The 21,732-nt window shown below is 38.4% G+C and overlaps 1 protein-coding gene across 2 annotated transcripts; it reads left to right on the top strand.

The window, feature by feature from the left end:
• The first annotated feature begins 83 nt into the window (after positions 1–83).
• On the top strand, positions 84–17,559 carry LOC140231310 (uncharacterized). Of its 2 annotated transcripts, XM_072311461.1 has the most exons (9): positions 84–592; positions 3,286–3,419; positions 5,465–5,510; positions 10,542–10,613; positions 11,431–11,501; positions 15,344–15,482; positions 16,013–16,024; positions 16,066–16,082; positions 16,756–17,559. In XM_072311461.1, exons 1-9 carry the CDS (start codon positions 470–472, stop codon positions 16,763–16,765), a joined length of 624 nt encoding a protein of 207 aa, XP_072167562.1. In that variant the 5' UTR covers positions 84–469; the 3' UTR covers positions 16,766–17,559. The 2 variants fall into 2 exon arrangements, with proteins under 2 accessions (XP_072167562.1, XP_072167561.1); XM_072311460.1 differs by having other exon boundaries at positions 16,013–16,082.
• Positions 17,560–21,732: the final 4,173 nt, after the last annotated feature.

A 21,732-nucleotide genomic window follows, 5' to 3' on the forward strand; every position in this document is an offset into this window, starting at 1 on the left:
ACTCCTCTCCTCTCGTTCAGGCGTCGAGCTCATGCATGCAGTACACAGGCTAGGCGTCCGCGCGTACTGAACTAGTGGAGAAAGCGTAGACAGCCGGTTCCCGTCCCTTTCGTGTTTGTGGAGTGAGAAGCCGAACCATCGAGAAACCAACTAATTTCTGTCTGAATATCGCATGATTTGTCGACCACATTACTTGCATTACCTGCAAGAAAAAGTAGTAACGCCTCCTGATTCTGTTTTCAGGCGTAACAGAAAATTTACCGTGAATTAGGTTCTACTTTCAGACCAGTCTCTTTGGATTTCAGCAGGTGGGGATTACGTTTGTACACCGATCATAAGAACCCATCCCCAACAGTCCTCAACAACGTAGAAGTCTATCAATACACCTTCATCAGCATCGACGTTGTTGTCAGTTGATTTTACTCCGGAATTCCTTTCTTAAAGTACAACTTGTAATCAATCAGTCAAGATGAGTTCAATCTCTGGAATCAGGGACCGCATGAATGCCATGAAGACCGACCTGAGCGATACCAACGCTGAAATTCGGCGGCTGGAAACTGAAATTCAGACGTACATAGAGCGAGCAGAAGACGTGAGTAAACCAGTAAACGATTGAACTGTGTTAATACAAAAAGATTTTGTAGGATTAAACTGTTACCAGTGTTAGCATGGTTAGGAAACGAAAGTCTGTCGATACCGGTCTGATTTGATCTTCTGTGTTTAATAATAATCATGCTGATTGTCATTGTATTTGTATTTTGCATGTTGCTCTCTGCACCCCTTTCCTACTCTAGTAGCCTACTAACTAGAAATACCATTGCTTTACACCTCTGCTCAGAAGGCCTTCCTGTAGAACCTAGTTATCATTTATTGAAAGAAGGAGAAGGAAAAATAAATGATGTGGCTTGCTCTACAACCAATTTAACAATGCCGAATGGATAATTTTCCTTAGTGCACAGGAGTTTCGTTCTTGCCAGCATCTTTAATCTGGCCACTTCATTTATTCTTTAGTTATAGAACCAAAGTTTTTATTTTTCATACTATTTACGATAACTAAGTTTAATATTAATAATAGCTGCAATGACTATTCAAAAGAAAATGGGCCGCTATTCACAGTTGTCTATGAAATGGAAATGGGGCAATCATACATAATCACGTGATAATCATTCATGCGCTTAATTGCTTGCATACACATACTTTTAATATTATTATCAATGGTCAACAATACATGATTTTTACCCTAAATCCTAATCAAGTAGTGCATGCAAATTCGAGTATTGGTGCCCACATCATCAGGCACCGACCAAAAGTTTGATAGCACAGTGCAGTGCATTTGTTCCCGTACTGTGTGCTTGTGTGTGGGATTAATTAAGCCAAGCACTGGGATGTAGTGTGTGTGTGCATGTGTGTCTCTCAATGTGTGTACATGAGTATTTGACTATTAACTTAATTAAGGCAGATAAAATTTGATATCATGGTTCTTGTCAGGCATTGTTGAGATTTTGATGAGAGATTTTATCATCCACTAAAACAGTTGATCAATACTTTCATCTGGCTTTGATTTTTTTTTTTTTTTTGTCTCAAAAAAACTTTCAAGCATCAAAGTTTTATCAAAAGTATCCTACATGTACTTCTACTTCTACGGTGCTTCTCATCAAAGCCTGTTCAGCAACTGGATGAGGGTTTGTGGCGTGGTGCTTCAGACAGTGGATGCCATTTGTGCTCAAAAATTTATATTCAAAACTATCCTAAGCAAGCCGTCAATATAAAATTTTGACCATTAAACATGTGACATTGTGTGCAGTCAAGTTTTGGCATGAAAGTTGAGAGATTAAAACTTGGTGCAGGTTTTTTAACACAAATTTCTTCCATTTGCATTTGACAAGCAATCTGCTGTCTTGAGGACTGAGTCACACTAAGTGAAAGAATCCTTTTTATTGACAAACAGTGCGGCCAAAAGCAATTACTGAGTAATGAATTGCTATGGATGAATTGCTGTCCTAAGCTACAATGTGGTTTAGTATATAACTACCCGGTATACACAGCCCAGTCACTGTAAAAAACGTGACAGAGCTGTACCAGGAAGGTCTGATACATTTAAAGTGAACATGTTGATCGCGTTGAGTTTTGATTCTTGGCATCATTTTTGTCACCTCAGACTCATTAAGGGCAATCTTCATTAATTAGACTTCATGTTTTTGTTATCAATATTGACATACACAATTCGCAACTTACTGAAAACAAAGATTTTATGCAGTGTGTGCGTACGGAAAATCTGTCTTTTGCATGGCCATATTTGACTAATCGGAACGCAATCGGCTGCACTTTCAAAGGCCATGCAAGACTAGTAAATATCACTGTCGGACCACTGTCAGACCAGATCCTCAAGTATGTCGACAAAATGAAAAATTGTAAAGATGTCGCTCTCACAGACACCAGTGTAAGAAAAAAACATTGAACACATTCAGAAATTGTTGACCATGTGATATTTTTCAAAGATATCTTGGTAATGGATCACTATCAAGATATCTACAAAAAAAATATTACCGTGATGGTCAATAGTTTTTGTATAATAGAAAAAAACACACAAAAAAAAGTTTCTGTATGTGTTTGTAATTTGCTGAAGACGTAATTTCCCAAACATACAGTGCAATGCATGCTTGAGAATTGATTGAACTATTTGGTTTCATCGGCCCATCTAAAAGTCTGTATGCAGCTCAGTCAGCAGAGTATTATAGTTTTGAGTTTTTTTTTTTTAGATTGAGCTGTAAATTATTGCATTATAAACAATGAAACAATGTCTGGGAAAGGTTTGTCCATAACGATCACTGTTGGTTCATGATGATTTTATAGGCAGCCACTTAAAAAAAGGTTGATTGTGTGATTTATAGCTATCAGCTCACATTTGAAATGTGAGCATTCAGTCATATCAATCTAATCTTATTCTTTTATCTCTCTCCCTCCCCCTTGTCTGTCTGTCTCTCTTTATTCTCTGTTTACAGTATCTCTATGTAGTATAGTGTATATGTGATGTATCTACTGTATGTCTGAATATAATATAATTATCTGAATATCCATGCCTGAATATAATATCATTGCATATTCAATTAATTCATTTATTCTGTAAACCTTTTGATTTGTATTTCTTATGAATTGTTATTATGATTAATCGAATTATACTTTGTAATTGTATTACCTTTATGTTGGATCATGGAAATATAGCGCAATTGAAAAGGATACATATGTATAAACACACATATATTTCATATCCTGTGCATAATACAGGCCGAGAATGAGGCCAAGAAGTTGAACAGTAAGCTGATGGTTGGTGAAGACAGGAAGTGTGAGATGGAAGAGGAGCACAAGCAGCTGAAGGCAAGGATTGATGAGGTGGAGAGGGAGTCTGATGAGCACGCAAGGTGAGGCCATGAATGCTTTGATTTCCCTACGTTTGGCCAATTGTTTTACTGCAAAAGTGGAAATTTTCAAGCATTTTGTGCAATATGATGCTAGCGCAAACGTAGAAGTGCTCATATATTGTCCTTGCTTTTGTTGTTAAATGTATTTTGATTTTTTGATTGCAGGGTACATGTACATGTAGGTGGTGTAAACGCTACAGTGTATATTATTGGTAGTTTTGTTCACAAGCATGAGTGAATATTGCTGTTGTAATGTGGAGCAATTACCTTTTACCATAAATGTGTGCCGCAGTGGCAGCGATGCTCAATTTTTGCGACTGTCCACAAAATAAAAAACATGGGAAATTCATCTTACCCAGCCAAGCACACAGAATTGCTTGCATGAAAATTTCCGCTATGTGTATTCCCTTTGCAATCTCTATATCAAATATAATGCAGTTATGCACAGTATGCTTGTGTAATTTAGTCTACAGCATGCACTACTTCTGATCTGTGTGTTAGTTGATGCAGGTGAGGAAACTGACCATTCTGCTTAAACATGGGCAAATCATGCTGCAAATAGGTGATAACCTTCACAAATAAAATAGGAATGTACATTAAAGGGAGTGATACCAAAATACATTATTGTACATATGTGACCGTGCACCTCAAAACGAACATAAAGTCGCACACACTGATTTTGCGCGAGGACTGAAAATAAGTGAAATGGGTCAACCTAGCCGAACTTGACTTTTTCAAATTTTCTGAAAGAAAGGGTCTTCTTTTACATTATGCTAAAATTTGGTATCATAAAACGGGCGGGAAAGTGTGTTTTTTTAGCAGTTTATCTCAAACATTTTTGGTAGAATAGTGTGATTAGGTGTGTCTTTAGAATCCCTTTTTCATTTCTGAAAAACCTTGTCCACACTCTTCACTTTCAACTCTAATAACTTTTGAAAGGATAGTGCTACTGCTTTAAAAATTGGCATTAATTATGGACAGAATGTGTTAATGAGGCGTGGTCAATTTCAGTTTAATCTGATAATCCCTTCATTGTTGTTACTCTGGTGGTTTACTTCCTGTTTTTTGTCCCATTCATCGCACAGCCAGCACGGTTTGGTAAAGATTAAGCGCTTGAATAGACACTGTACTTCAGAGCCTCTTTTCTCAGTTCACACTTTTCCTGAGTTTGTGCTTTCTTTCCAATAATTAGATAGGTTAGGAGAGTCCATTTGATTTGAGTTATACATCATTTTAAAGCTTAAAGTCTGTTCTTTTAGAATATGGTCTTAACTAAAAATTCATGTCTGGCGACTTTTTGTTTGTTTTGAGGTGCAGGGTCACATATATGGATTCAGTAAATGCAGCAAGTGTTATTAGTAGAACACATCAGTGAAGTTTTTAGGAGAACTATCCATTCAAATTACATACTATGTTTGGGTGGCGCCATCACTGGATGAGAAGACTGCAACAGTTTATGATGTCACTGCAGGACAACGATATAAGAAAACATTAAGGGAATTCAACATACATTCATTTTTCAAGCATAATGAAAGAGCACTTGACTTGCCTTTTTCAGAACGCAGGGGAGAAGCATCTGTGCTGCTGACATAAAACAATGTCTTGCTACCCTCTGCTCTTAATACAGCTCTCGTATTGCTGATCAGACTGTGTTAACAGCAAATATGGTGCAAAAGATTAAAAAAAAAAAAAAAAGCAATCAATGGGCAATATACTAGCAATAAACTATTATTAAACATACATAACATGTACAACAAGTTGACTAAATCACAATGCTCAAGGGTACACATACATGTAAGTAGAGGGGCAGCTCTAGCTGTGACTGGCATGTACATGTAGGGGCTCATCTAGCACTGCATAGAGACTTTGATAGACATTACTTTTTATTCAACGTTTATTTATCATCAATTAGTAAATACCCCTTCAGTTCATGGCTAACAGTTTTACTTGCCAGGATGAGATTTTTGTTGTCAAAGGGTTCGTGAAGCTAAACCCTGCAACCATAAAGCTCAAGCACTGATTATACTTTCTTTCTCTATTCACAGGACTGTGAAAGTGCTGACAGCTCGTGAAACGTCAGTCGGTGATAAGGTAAGGATTTGTTGATAAGATGAAACCGAAAGGTAATTAGATTGTAATTTAAGGCTAGAGAGATTTTTTTACAGAGATAGCATTTGAAGTTTGGAGATCAGAGCTTCAAGTTGCAACATGGAGAAAGAATACATATATGGCTTATGCTAGTTACCACTATGGTTCCCATTCGATATGAACATAATTCTGTATATTCGCTTTGGGAATCACCCCTACCATTCACTACATACTTTATCATGATGATATTACTTTGATTACTGTGCCGCTTGAGGATTTTTTGTGTGTCCAAAGGATACCCATGTATCAAAAATCAATTGTTGTCAAATCCTAATTATGTAGTCCTTAACTTTCTCAGAGTATTTTTTAGGAAGGAGGTAACCTCTGTCATGCTGTTTGATTTGAATAAAGTGATATACAGTGATATATATTGTTTATAAGGTGCATTTCATTCTGGGTATGGCCACATACCAAGAGTACGGGGTGCACCTTACAACGTGTTCACATTGGTACCTGCGTCGGCTAGGGGACAGTCATTGGAGATCTCATCTTTTTTATGACTGACCATCCCCACTGCTATCTCAACTGTCCCCGAGCTGCGGGGCCAGTCGGTGCTTGGGGTGAGCCCTGCCACTTGAAACCAGACTTTGCGCATGCACACATTCGATGAATACAGCTGAGCACTATCAATTAAGGTCACCCTCTCCTCCAAATTTTGTCCTCCGGACCAGACTTGCCTTGCAGGGACAGGGTTACAAATCCTAATGAACGTCCACATTATGGTTTTTGAGGGGAAAGTCCTGCAGCATGGGACTTTGCCATGGACTAATGTAAACGCCGGGTTAATAGATAGCCAATCAGCCAAAAAGAAAGCATGAGGAAAAAAAAAAAAAGAAGGTTACCAGTAACACTGCTTCTTCTTGACATAGCTTCTCCTTTTCTTACCCCAATCCAGCAGGGCCAGACATAACATTTGCTGACCACAGAGGTTGATGATACACAAAGATTCATTATAGGGGATATGACTCGTGCGCACAATATGTTTCTCTTTGGGTTTTATGCACATGTAATGTGTGATGTATCAGCTCTCACTATGCATTCTTTACTTTGCACGACAGTATTTTTGAACAGCTTGTAGACTTCAAGTTTGTGCAAATCCTACTACCGGTACTTTGTGGAGAGGAGTTTGATATGTATCTTAGCTTTTAATATATGCTGCACTGTACTCCTCAATCAAATTTCACAAGAGTTTAGTGTCAAGACTAAGCTACCCAATGCCATGTGCATGAAGAAGGTGCAAGAAGTAACAAACAAGTAGGGCATTGTTTTTCCCAGTCCATGTAGGTATGCTACCATCTGTGATATAAGTTTGAGGAGTCGAATGAGCGCTTGGTATCACCAAGGAGCTTCAGAGGCTCCTTGGTATCACTGGCATGTGCTGGACTGGGTCACGCACTTTCCCCTTGATGAGTTGCATGGCCGATGGAATGGGGTTGTTTTTGTTGTGGTTGGTTTGTTATTGTTTTCCACAGCAGCTTAACTAGGCAATCTTTTCAGATCATGCCAATTTATTTTGTATATCAGCGGTGGGGAGTGCCTTTTGGTCCATGACCAAATTGGGATTGGCTGCTGAATCCGATGATGGTCTCTATAGCATTAAAGCCTGGTAGCACAGGGAAACATGGGTGGTCTGACTGAATTCGCTGCCCACAGAGGCCATTTGAAAACCACAAAAAACACCCATCAGCCGCGTGTCAGCGAATATGGCATCAAAGCATGGCTCATAGATTGCGGTTGACTCAAGTCAAGATTCTTCACCGGTGTGCACTTACATATGTACAGTACATGTAGTTCAGTGATAAAGCTGTCAATAGTTCATTATGGGAATCTTCGAATATATCAGAACCGGGCCAGCCTTCCCACACTTGTGGTAACCCAGGGTCTTCAATATGAGTTGGGCAGGGTGAATTGGTCCTTTGAACTTGTGAAAAGTATGGATAGATTTAGGGCTTATGAATGGAGCCCAGCACATTTCAAACCTTTTTCATGACATAGGGTCTAAACAAATATGTAAAACACAGACTTCAGAAATCTCCTAGCAGATCTGTTATATTGGCTAGGCACCAAAAGAAAAAATTAGAAAGATAAAATTTGGGACTGAACCAGTAAAATCTACAAGCTGCACACCGGAAGCAAAAGTGAATGGTGTGACTTACAAACACTCCACTAGTCCTTTGATACTGTGAGTGTGAAACGTGGTACTCAGACATTTTAAATACAAAACAAATTGGAATTGTATGTTTTTGTACAATTTTTCCATTTTTTTTTTAAAGCACATAAGGACATATGCACTATGTGTTATGCGCTATATAATCACTGTTGATTATTATGATTATTCAGTATCAAGAGAAGCATGTGTTGTGCCATTTATTGTGGCCTGTTTTCATAATTGTGCGTCATAATAGGCAATGCTGCACACTGGCACTGGTCGGACGGTCCCTGACCAATAAAAATCACTGTCGGACCAGTAACTTCTTTCAGGAATGGACCAGTAAAATATGGAAAAACTGGGTACCTACCAACAGACTGACAGACTGGTTAGACGGGTTAAAAAAAAAAATGGGTTAATGTGCAGCCCTGTCTTGGGTCAGCAGATTATGCATAACTCTGCTTTCCCAAAATGGTGCAAGGGAAAGTGACAGAGAAATGGGGCATATCAGGAATACAGCGTAACATATAAAATAAGAGATATAATATATCAATGGAAAATGTTGAAAATTGGATGTGGCTGCTGTGAAGACATTGAATGAAAGCTGCTCACATGAAATCTTTGCGTTAGGAAGCCATTGTATGAAATCCGTGCGTGAATAACACAATGTAGTATCACAAGCCAAGTACTGTTTACACAATGTGAACATCGTCAGGCTCAGTGTATTGATTATCAGATGTCAAACTACATGCTTGGTTTCCTGTCACTGATTCTAATAGCACCGAGTGGTTCAGTGGCTGTCATGAACTTCTCAGCCAGTGTTGTATGGCATGTGTTCCTGCATCAGAAGCATATTGAGCAAACATGGACAAGTACCAGGTACACATATTTGTGTTTGAGTAAGGTGGTCAGACTACGTATGGAATTGTAGATTTGAGTCCAGTGTAGACTAAAGGTCATACACTTTCCCTTGACACCCTCATTCACCTTCCATAACATATAAACAGCAAAGCAAAAACAAACAAAACAAAACAAAAAAGCTGTATGAGTGTTACGCCATGTAAGCCTACCTACAATACAATGTAGTTTCATGAAACATTTAGCTGTAGGTATTTATTCAATATTATCAGATTTTTTTTTTCATATGAACTGTAAATCAAGAATGAATGATAGATATTCAGGGGTGACTTTCAGACAAGGTGGTGAGTCCTGTATTGTCAGAAAAAGGTAACTTTTTGCCCAATCTTTTATTACTTTTGTGTGAAATCAGTAAAGCAAAAACAGTGGCATGTACTTCTGATTTCTCTTTACACCCCTCCATTTATGTATAATGAGATGAGTTTTGTGTGTGTTGTTTGTTTGTTTGGTTGTTTGTTTGTTTGTTTGTTTGTTTGTTTGTTTTTTTGGGGGGATCTAGAGCTTCATTATGTATATTTGTTTGTGTTCATCCTTTCAGCCTACATTGGCTTTTAATAGGTACATGCAAGAAGTATTGTGTGGTTACTTTCTAACATAGGCAGCAGGAAAACTTGTTTATAACGCACAAAGAAAAAAAAAATGTGTGCAGAATGTGGCAGTACAGTGTATGTTAGGTTCAATGGACACATACAGCTATTCACAAATTTTCTTTGGTTGCGACAGTCGACCAGATGCAGGCAGATGCCTGATATAAATATTAAAAAAACACTGAAAAAAAGAGAGACACAATGGTTGGTTGGTGTCTCCCTTTAATGGACTTCCTTAGTCCCGACAGTGGCCCAGCAGAAAGGAAGCAGTGCTATCTCCATGCAACTTCCAAAATAGTAAAGAAGATAAAAGCTTTGATGTGGCATGTCAGATGCTGCCATGTGAGGGCATGTATAATCTAATCCTTCAGTTACACAGTATTGCAGGAAGTGGTTCAACCATGTTTACTGTCAGAAAGGTCTTAAACAAGAAATATATGACCTTCAAGTTAGAGGCCAACCTTGGAGTGTTTTTTATGCCTTTTTTTTTTTTTTTTAAATGCTGCATTGCCTCCGACATGAAGTGTCACTGGAGGCATTATGTTTTCGAGTTGTCCATCCGTCTGTCCGTCCATAAACTTATAAAAGGGTCAAAGGTCAAGTAAGAATCCTCAAATCCCCAAATTCCTACTCTCTTGAACAATATAGCCATTCATCCAAGTAAACCTATTCAAGGAAAGTTGAACACTTAACGCATTTATGACAAATATGCCTTTTTAATTTTTTGCCAGTTAAGTGTGAAACTGTTGTCACACATTGTCAAGACATGCTATAGACCTATTGGGAGAGCCATGCGCTATGGGGGAGGCAGGCCAGTTGCCATAGCGACATGTCTAGTTTCACATAGAATGATAGAGAGATTGATAGAGAGCTGCAACTGCAATTTATTCAGAGTGAAACTGTTCTGCAACAGTTGCCAGCTTGAATAGTTATTTCAGATTATGTGATTTAAGTGTAAACACTGTACATACTGTGTGTATCTTTTCATTATGAGCATCATCAGTATCCGTCGTTATTCATTTTTTCTGTATTAATTTCCAATAATGCAAAGATTTCATGCTAGAACACCACTACACAACTCTGTGTAAGTGTATGTGTATGTGTGTGTGTGTGTGTGTGTGTGTGTGTGTTTCTCTCTCATGTTTTATAGTTATGCATGAGCGAGATTTTATATGGTTGTAGATTATGTGGATGTAGTAGAATAGGTTACATGTGTAATTCTGTGATAATGATCTGATGGAGCCCTACCATTATCTGTGATTGCATATACATGTATTGTATTGAGAGTTAGTCTCTGTTTCCTCTTTCTGTCTGGTATAGTTGAGAGATCAAGAGCAGATTTTGACTGACCAGCGGAATAAGATTGAGCAGCTGGACCAACTCAACAATGAGGTAAAAGATGTAAAATTGTACCCTGTTTGACCAGAACAATGAAAAAAAAAAATCACCATTGTGTAGCAAGAGTACTATCAAACGAACAGAACAGTAAAATTCTATCATGGTGTAGACAGAAAAATCAGAAAACTCTTAAAATTGAAAGTTTTAACTAAGCGTAATCACATGAGCAAAATTGATTACATAATGTCATCACCATACAGCTTCCCTGAAATATGTAAGAAGAATAGAAATATGAGTCCTTTGTAGACTATTCTGAAGTTTATAATGATGAAGCAACTTCAGATCCCCCCATCGCTATTATAAATCTTTATTTGAATTGAGTTTTGTAGCCATGCCATATCTATAATTGTATACGCTGAATATTTCACAAGGTTTTTACTTTTGCAAAATTTGTGAGTCGGGTGCTTTCACGAAATTAAAGACATACGAAAATAATGACTCTGATCCCGATATGTAAGTGTGATGCACATGTACTAGTATACATTTCCCAGTTCAGTACAGTACTCCATGATTGCAAATTTAACCACTCGCGATATCGTCGGGAGGTCCCGATTCGCAAAAATTTGCATAACACCGTAGACCCGCTAAATATATGGTGTATACAGTATCAGCATTCATTTTGATGATGTCTAGCGTGTGATTATTAAGTATAAGAGCAGAGTTAAGCCGATTTTCTTTTGTCTCTTTCTCTCTTTTGTGGGTTAATTTGTTTCATTTTTGTCCTTGTAGTTTTGGTATCCCCCACCTCCATGACAGTTTGTTTAAATTACAGTGCAGTTGAGCATGTCATGTTGAAAATCTCTTCCCACAGCTCCAGGCACGAGTAGCTGATACTGAAGAGAAACTGGAGAGGGCAGAAGACATGGGAATACACCTGAAGAGGTACCTTGAAAAGAGAGAAGAGCGTAAATTGACTAAACCAGGGGTGGTATTCTGAAAATCTTCCTAAGTTTCTTCCTAAGTCAGAAACTTAGGAAGTGCCTAGGAAGGACAGGATTGGTATTCTGAAATTTCTTCCTAGGGACTTCTTAATGCAAATTAGGCCATCCTTATCCCTGCCCACATCCTTTCTTAAGCCAATACGAAATGCCGTATCATAAGGGACCAACCAATGACAATCGTATATTACTATGACATAGGGTCAAATACACGTGTGCGCGGCATGTCCCCTTTCTCACGCCCTTTTCGCGCATAGTACATGTTGCGCGCATGAATGACAAGCGCACCAATCACAATGTTTTGTAGCTTGCTATTCTGAACAACGTACATAGGACAGGGGTGGGAATTTCCTAAATATTTCCCTAAAATTCTTTCCTAAGTGCATTCTAGAATACCAACTTCTTCCAAAGTCAGAAATTTGCATACTGTAAAACAAGGAATGTTTGCGTGCATTTTAATTTCGCAAATTTCGCGAGCGCCAAGATTCGCGAAATTGAAATGCACGCGAAAGTTCTTGTCTACACTATACATTGAATACCAGTGGCAGTTCGCGAAAATTTCATGCCGCAAAAAAGGCCGTCGGTTCCAATTCGCGACAAATTCATGCCGCGAATATATCATGTTTTACAGTACTCCTGCCCCCTTCCTAAGTTTTTTCCTAAGTACAGGAAAAAAAACTTCGGAACAGACTTAGGAAGAAACTTACGAAGATTTTTAGAATACCACTTAGGAAGAAATCCTGACTTATGATGAAATTTCTTCCTAGGAAGGATTTTAGAATACCACCCCAGGGGTCTGTTTTATGAAGTCATCACATAAAAGTCTGTACATAAATCTCAGAATGCCCAAAGTAACTCATGACTATGTAGCTATGAGAGACTTTCAAAGAGAAGTGAAATCCATTTCATGAAGTCTCTCATAAGTGTGTCTTGTGAGCAAAAAGTCTCTCATGAGACTTTTTCATGAACGAATGAACGATGGACCCTAAGAGTCAAAAATTGAACTTGGACGAAATAACAAATGCTGCCATATCAACTTCACCTTTTTGAGAGGAAATGAGTGATTCACTGTGGTCAGGGTGCTACATAACTTTTTTTGGCATTCGCCTGGTCAAGCAAGCGGATTTTCAACTTGCAGAATGCTTGTCCCAACATGAATTCTACTTGCTTGAAAAGAAAGTCCAAAGATATAAGAAAATGATATAAAAAATTACTTGTAAGTCAGGGACTTGCTAAAACACAATCATTTGAATAAAGAGCACATATTGGTTCACACGCTTAAATGCATTGGAGAAACAAAGTTGGTTCGATCAAGTGTTGGTGTGACATTGGGGTCCAGGGCAATTACCCCAGGCCCCTCCTCTGACCCTAACCCTAATCCTAATCCTGAACTTAATCCTAACTCTAACTCAGACTCTAACCCTAAACCTACCCCTAACCCTAATCTTTACTCTCACCTTATCACTAACCAGTATTTAACCAGGGAGTAATTGCCCTCGGGGGATAATTGCCCTCGGGGGATAATTGCCCTGATGCGGTTGCAGTGCATTGGGACTTTTCACCCGTTAGTGTTGGAGAGTCACTGAAATTAAATTTAAGTGCGTGCATCACTAAACTGCCATTACCTTTCAGCTTCTGTATGGTTGACTTTGAAGGGGGAGAGGTGAAAAAAAGTGTGGCTTCAAAACTTTTTGCTTTCTTAATTCAGGCAAGCATTTTTTTGTGTGTGTTTGTGTGTCATTGTTCCAAAATATTTGCCCTACTTTGAATTTTCACTTGCCCTGGACAATCAGGCAAGCGCCTATGTAGCACCCTGCTGGTCAGTGTATTGATACACCCCTTCTCATTTCATGGGGGTAACATTTGTTCAGAGATCATAGAATTATCCTGGAATGGTTGGAGTTTATGTGAAATCATATAGTCAGTAGACATTTTTTGACAGTTAATTTATGACAGACAATGAAACTATTTTGATTATATGAGGAACATCCCCCATGCCAGAATTTTCATTGTAAGTTATTTCAAAAGGCAATGGGGTAAGATATACGTTTTATCCAAAAATTCTCCAACAGATCAGAGAAAGCATGTTGAAGACAATGGTCAAATAGAAAATTCCCAGACGCATAGTAGTCGGCCATAGTAGTCGGTATATAGTGTGGAAACCAGAATAAGCAGGGTGCATTAGTGATGTGCTGTAGTGCAATGTAATATACATGTAATATCGGCCTCCTTGTGGCCAGTGGGTTGATACAGTGAACTCTCTCTCCCTCTCAACATAATCTATCTGTCTGCCTCTACCATCATCTATTTCTGTCAAGTACTGGTTTCACTTGTGCTCACATGGTTCTTACTAATCATACATGTCCTTCCCGAGGGATACATCAATGAATGTTCCTGGTTTAATTTGTTGTCGTGCAAAACAAACGTATGTATATCCGGAAGTAATACATGTTCTCCTATGTGCAGCATTTTAATAGTGATTGAAGACTTTAGACATGATTAGACAGGAGGTGTTGTGGCTGAGTGGATAAGAGCGCTTGTCTGTGAACAACATGAGCGTAGTATGGTTTGTGGGTTTGAGCCGATGCCAAGCCCAACACGTTTGCCCTTCAGCAAGGCACTTTGTCCACATTGCTGCTCTCCACCCGGTACCCGGTAGGATGAGAAAGCTTATGATGGTTGATCAGCATGTGCAAGCCTGTAAACGGCTGCGACTGGCTGGAATGCTCCCCAGGGAGTGGAGAGTGAGCACTGTCAGTGCTGGTTAGAAATAATGTATCCAGTGACTGGGATAATAATAGTCTGTAAAGCGCATTGAGATACTTCACAAGTGTAAAATGCGCTATATAAAAACCAGCTGTCATTGTTATTAGTAGTATTTGTGTGGGATCTTGGGTCATTATTTGTTATTTGTCTGCAATCTTGGGTTACGTAAAACAGTGGCGGATCCAGGGGGAGGGGGTTTGCACTGGGCGCGCGCCCCCTCTTTATTTTTCGTTAAAACAAAAGAAATAAAAGGTAAAACAATAGGAGGGCATGTGCACCCCCCTTTAATTCTGAAAAGGTGCCTCCCCTTTACAGAATTCCTGGATCTGCCCCTGCAAAAGGTTTGCCAAATACATGTATGCAAATGGGCAACAATTTACAGGATCTTGATTCAGTGTACAGTACTGCTGGCAATTGGACTCAAGCAGGGATGAAGTGGGGTAATAAATATGATTAGCTGTAAGGAAATAAAGATGAACAAAGGGTAGATCCAAGTGTAAACAATATGAAAACTGTGAGAACTGCAGAAGGACTCTGAGAGTGCAGGCCTCCGCCAAGCAGCTCATTTCTACCACTGATCTTGCTCTTCCATAGAGACCAGTGATTTCTGCCCATACGTATGCATGCTGAAAATCACCCGATTTCCTGATATTGTAGAAGCCTTTTGTGACGTCGTCAACTCCAGTTACGCGGCGCTCCTCACCCTAGCAGAAACTAGAGCACGCACTTCAGTTTTCCAAGGCCATGTATGAATTTTAGTTTTTCAAATTATATAAAAGTGTGATGAATACATCATTAGAAACTAATTTGTCACAGTGGACAGTTTGAATAGTAGTAATGCCATGACATGTACAGCAGAACTTATAAAAGTGAGACATGGATTCTGGGTGGTCTGAATGGATTTTTCCATATTTAAAAGACTTCCTGGATTTGTTTAGCATGGGTTAGTCAGAGTTGATGTTTTGTTTATATTCCCTGTTAATATTTAAAATCTCTTCGTCTTCCCCGCCCCTCCCCCAGCATCCTCGAGGACAACCAGGAAGAGCTGAACCAGTTACGAAACAACTACAAGTCCTACCACGCCTCCCACTGCAAGATGCAGGACGACGAGGAGAAATACCAGCATAAGATCGACACTATGCAATGCGAACTAGATGAGGTAAACCCATTCTTGATCTTTGACCACATTGGAGCCCAATTTTCACACATTCACCTCCTTCTTTAAAGCACATGGCCAAATGCATTACCAAACATAAAAAGCATTTCTGCCGGGGTGATAAGGTATATACAAACTGTATGTGTACAAACGGTTACCATGCGCTCACCACTCCCTTGGTACTTCCATTGGACCCCAGAACCCCCCATATTATAAAATCTATGTGTATTAAAAAAAACCACCAACATGATAATCGACAAAACCAAAAATGCAGTGAGTAAATTTTCTTTTTGTTATGAGTGTTCAGTTTTTCTTTGTTATTTATGTATGGATTAGTGACTTGTGTGTTGTTATCTACTGTTTCATTTTGAAATGTGCACTTTATGTGTATTTATGTAAGCCGCTTGACTCCTAAAGACCTTCCATTTTGTGGACAATAAAATAAAATAAATGAAATGAAATGAATGAAATGTATTGTACTCACTGAAGCCTTAACTTGTTGCCCTGAAAATGCTCCCCATTCCTCATTGCAGTGCTTAAACCGTGCTAGTTGCGCTGAAGACCGGGTGAAGACCCTCCAGAATCAGCTGGATGCTCTCGAGAGTAAGTCGGACCTCGATCACTTTCTCGTCTCATCTCGAAGTAGACCCCCTTGTCATTTTAATAATGTGGAACTGTTGTTGCTGAGCCTCATTAGCATTTGAAGCTTTGAAAGATGTTCTTTACCCAGAATGCGACTGCCAGGCATGACAAAATGCTGCTTTGGCGGCAGCTGTCACAAGTATTGTTTTCTGCAAGAGAACACCAGTTTGAAAAGATGTCGTGCGTGAACACTGAAAGCCCTTGGTGAAGATTTTTGAAAGCGCATGGTGTGATGTGTTGGGAAATGGACCATGGGTTGCAGAAAGCGTGACTAATTTACAACTGTCAGGAGATAGTATTACAAAATGATCTGGATGAGCAAAACATCAAAATGTCATAACTTCCTTATTTTTCATCCATTCTCGATCAAATTTATACCGTTGAACTCGTAATATTTTACTCTTTCTTATCAGACTAACTTATATTTGGACTGGATTTCCCCTTTAAATGTGGCAATCAACCAGCATGTTTTAGATTGGTTGTAAGGGGGTGGGGTGGATTTGGAGCCTCTCAGTGTTAAGACCCACTGGAGTTCACAGATGAGATGTTGTCATTGTTGTTGATGTTATTATCGATTATCACATGTTGACTCATGTGTTGATTAACCTGTTCATGGCTGGTTCTGTTCCCACAGAGGACCTTGAGGAGATGAATGAGAAGATTAGATGCACTGAACAGGAGCTGGAGTCCACCTATGCGGAAATCAAAGATATGTAATCAGAGCAAACAACAGCAACAATAAGCAAAAAAAAAAAAAAAAAAAATCAAAATTGCTCACTGGTGTGTGGTTAGTCAGAGGTAAAAGTAGTGAGATGATGACAATACATGTATATTGTCAGTTAAGGGCATCTTTGCGATGATAGAGAGAGAGAGAAAAAACACACAAAAAATCTCAAAGTTTGGGGTATTCTGTCATCTGGTTTTGTCACAAAGTTCTGTTGTGGGGAAATACAGCTTGACGTAGTGATGCACTTTCTTTGGTCCTTGATATGTGTCATCCAAGAGTGCTTGGTGCCCTTGTCTGTTAAGGTTTTGCTTTAAATACTTGACTGTCCTTCTGCCTTTTTTTACTCTTTTCTGCACTGTCTTCCAGGCAGGGCTGCTTTTGAGGAATTTGTGAAAGTGCTCATAATGAGATATTGACAGTATGGATACTCAAAATTTTCTGGGGAGATACATTCTTTGTTTTAAACAAGTGTGATTTAAACCTAAAGATTTGCAAATTCATTAAATAGGTATTTAAATTATTAATCTATCTGTATCTTTTGTCAGAGAAAATAATGGGATGAAGGAAAAGATTTAGAAACACAAACTTCTTTTCTGACTGTAGAAAACAAGGAAAGAATTGGATTTTTTCTTCATTCAATGTTTCTCAGAAATACAGTTACAGTCATAATCAGCATATTGATATCTTGTGAAGAGTTGGTCACATTTTTTTTTTTTTTTTTTTTTGGGGGGGGGGGATATAACCTTGCTGTTGGTTGGGTTTTTTTTAATGCTCACATATTTTCTTTGTTGTAAAAAGTATTGGACAATACAAATTCATGTCTAGCTCACGACGGCAATTCACTGCGTGTTCATCGCTAATTCTCTCAGATTTGTGCATGTGTGATGGTGTGTCGTGATTGTAACATGGAGATGTATTACCACTTTTCAGCAGTGTTGCTTAGTGTAAGAATGGCACAGTGACAAATTCCTTGAATTTATAGTGTGGAAAGTAATACAGCTAGCAGTCTGCTTAGTTTTATCTTGTGTCTTCTTACTGTAATCATGCGCAGTGTAATTTCTTGACCTTTCTTTTTTAAATGTACCTTTTGAGTAGAAATAATCCATATCTTCTGCAATGTGTAGGTGATTTTCACTGTATAGCATCATGCAGTGTATAATTTCATGACATTTTAATGTACATTTGAGAAGATATAATCAGTTGTTTCTGTATTATGCAGACACATAATGGTCTTTGCTGTTCATCATATCCAATGTGCACTCTGTTTAGTTACATTTTCTGCTGTCTGTACTATGAGTCATTAATGCAATTTGTTAACTTTTAACATTCGTATCCTTGTAGAAGTATGAACAAGTTACAAATGTAGGCACCGAATACTGGTGAAGTATTATATTCAGAGCCAGGAGTTATCCCTGTACCATTAACCTCTTTTAAGCTGAACACTGTCAAACAGTCATACTGCTGTTTGAGTACCATTCAATGTCAATGGTTTTATTTACTCCTTTGTCTTATAATATTGCAACTCCAGATAAATGAATGAGATTCAACTGTGGTAGCCAGTAGCAGTGAGGTCAGATCCAGCCTCAAATCTTGTAGCAGTGTTAAGTAATGAAATACTTCTCTTTTCTTTTACTTTTATTGATGTAGTTTGCTGAAATGGTAGATCTTGCATATAAAGCTTTCATCTATATGTGTTGATCTGTGTGTGCAAGCACGTTTTACAATTGACCAAACCTCTTCCCTTATTTCTATACATGAAAATTTCCAGAAGCTGCTGCAGGACCTACCAGTACCTGCAAAGTTGCCACATTCCAATTATGACATTTGCAGTTTGGTATTTTATTCCATTCCATGCAAGCCACATCCCATGCAAACTAGAATCGTCCAAGACATAGGTCTGTCATTTGATGGTCTCGTTGACTCTTTGCAAATTCCTGTATTGCAGTTGTGATAATGTGTTCTTTTATCCTGCTTTTTTTTGTAATCATCTTTTTGCTTAGTCTGTATATAATGGTACTGCATCTTACACTCCAAACACGTGTGTTGAAATAGTAAGCGACCGATCCTGGTCAAAAGATGGAAACAAATTTGGGTTTCAGTATTACACTGTATTTCACATTTCTGTAATGACAGCACAATTGTAACTAAGCCCATTCATGAAAGAATAAATCAGCCTACTCCTAGTTTCTCAACAGACTTACATGCATTTAAACAGATAGGTGTCCTGTAATTCAATCAATTTTATGAGTGAGCAGTAGTCTGTACAAGAGATAGATTGAATGAACTTTATGACAACCCTGTAGAGTTAGGGTGTTCCTTTCCTTGAAACAGATCCTGCATGCATCTGCTATGCAGTGATAGTAATGTGTATAGTGTGAGTGTATACATCTGTGTCAGCACACTTTCTAAACATAACATCTGTAATTTTTCTGTGGTGCTGTTAGACAAAGTGATTTTTGCTGATTTCTGGGGAGGGGGGTGAAATCTGAAACGTGGCCAAGTAGTGGTGTAACATAAGGAGTGAAATTAACATCAAGATATTAAGTGACATTTAAATCAAACTGTATTTATTGTATTTAGGTTGTAGATATGAATATCTTCTTTATTCATGATAAGGGTTTCATAGTATTTAGTGTATGACCCACAAGGAATACTAAATTCTGTTGATAAACTTATCAAATTTGAACCATTGACTGGCATCGTAGCCGAATTATGATCATTAAATGATTTCATTTTTGCTATTCGACATCTGTGGATATTGGCTGTTCACTAATTTGTCAATGTCATTCCTATACTGTCTTGATGCTGGTTGGATGTGAAGAAATGAAGTGGAAATACAGCAGGGACAGTTTCTAAATTTCAAAAGTGGCCAAAGTTTTCTTGGGCCTTGCCATTGTCAAAGCATTTCACTTTAAAGGGACTGTACAGTACATGTACTGGTTGAGGTGGGGATTCATGTTTTGATTTTTCCTAAGTGAGATAATGAGAAACATGAAATATGAAAGAGCATGTAATTTTAAGAAGGATTCAACGTTTATTTGATGAAAATTGGTTTTCAAATGGCTGAGGTATCCAAAAAAGTGATAATAATAAAAGGCGACAGGCCACGCCTTTTATTAGGATCTTTTTGTTTCACCTTGTTTTTGGATATCTCGGCCATTTCAAAACCGATTTTCATCAAAAAAAACTTTTGATACCCCTTAGAATTGCATGCTCTTTGACATCTCATAGAATGGTTTCTGAATATCTCGCAAAACGTTCAAAGCTAAATCCTCACCTCGACCAGAACTGTACGCACCCTTCAATGCATGGGAAATGCTGCACTGCTATACCAATTTTACTTAAGATGCAATACAAATCATACAGTTCTAGATCAATATTTTTCTTGATTCCCTCTGGATTTCACATTGAATCTGATATGCATCAGTGCAGTACAGTGTTGTGATCAAGATATTATAAGGGGTTGTCAATGTAGCTGATCATACATTTTGGCCTATAGAAACAGTGTACATTACATTCATGACTGGACTTCCTTTTCTGTTTATTTGAACAATCGTACCGTGCTACGACTAGAGGTAGCTGAAGATACAGCTAACTCTGTGTAGACGTGTTATGTGTTTGTTGTTGTTTTGTTGATTTATGCAAGGTTTTGTGTGTGCGTGTATGTATATATGTGTGTGTGCATTGCACAATCCGTTCAAAAGTTCTTAATCTTTGAAGTTTCGGGTGCCACCTTCGCAGGATAAGAAGACTACTACAGCTTGTGATGTCACATGCCTGGACTGATAATCCACGAATTTACATGTAAAGAAAATCTAACATATTTTCACTTTTCTTGCATGATAAAACAGCATGTGACTCTCCTCTTTCAGAAGGCAGGGAGAATGATATTACTCTTAATTACTCTTATCATATGTCAGTAACAAGTTTAGGGAATGTGTACTTTGTTTGAAAAATGAAATTTTGTGGAATTCTCTCTATATTTTCTTATATCGTTCTACACATGTGACATCATAAACTGTAGTTATCTTCTCATCCACCAGTGACTGTGCCGAAACTTAGCAAATTCGTAACTTTTGAACCAATTGTCTGATTTTCCTCAAACAGTCACTGATGTGTCCGACTGATATTGCTGCATCAATCACTCAGTCCACATGTATATTAGGTGAACTTGTCCTTTCATTTAGTCCACTTTTGATGAAATTTCTACTGTTCTGTTGTGACTTTAATCTTCTCAGTCAAGCCAACTCGAACATAAGAGTGGAATTGCCCTTTTATTTATACAATGAACACCTCAGCATCTTCAAAGCTAAATGATGACTACATGTACCAAAGTGCCATTTAAGTAGAACACACCTTATGATTTATAGTTTGCAATGTGAATGGCACTCATTTTCTACCTGTAAATAACCCCCCCCCCCCCCACCAAAAAAACAAACACATCTGTGACTCCATATCCGGGCAGTTACCCCCCACCCCTCCACCCCAGCTAAATATTGGTTAGTGGTAAGATTAGAGCGAAGATTAGGGTTAGGTATAGGGTTGAGAGTTAGGGTTAGGGATAGGATTAGGATTAGGGCCAGGGGAAGGGTCTGGGGTAATTGCCCAGGGAGTAAATGCCCTAGACCCCTGTGACTCTACTGCTGAAGTCCTAAAGAGATGGTACGGTATAGTATTGGCTAAGGTGAGGATTCAGCTTTTAAGTTTTTTTGAGATACCTAGAAATCACTTCATGAAATGCTAAAAAGCATAACAAGTAGAATTCAAAGTTTATTTGCTGAAAAATCAGTTTTGAAATAGCCGAGATATCCAAAAACAAAGCAAAACATTGTGATTATATGATAAAAGGTGAATCCCACCTTTTATTAGGATTGCTTTGTTTTG

The sequence above is a fragment of the Diadema setosum genome, chromosome 7 (assembly GCF_964275005.1).
Source record: "Diadema setosum chromosome 7, eeDiaSeto1, whole genome shotgun sequence".
Taxonomy (NCBI): domain Eukaryota; kingdom Metazoa; phylum Echinodermata; class Echinoidea; order Diadematoida; family Diadematidae; genus Diadema; species Diadema setosum.

Bases quoted from the DNA above. Each gene is read 5' to 3' on its own strand.
- LOC140231310 (XM_072311460.1), top strand. From the start codon at position 470: ATGAGTTCAATCTCTGGAATCAGGGACCGCATGAATGCCATGAAGACC. The intron at 593-3,285 runs GTGAGTAAACCA...TGCATAATACAG, and splicing joins ACATAGAGCGAGCAGAAGAC to GCCGAGAATGAGGCCAAGAA. The intron at 5,511-10,541 runs GTAAGGATTTGT...TGTCTGGTATAG, and splicing joins AAACGTCAGTCGGTGATAAG to TTGAGAGATCAAGAGCAGAT.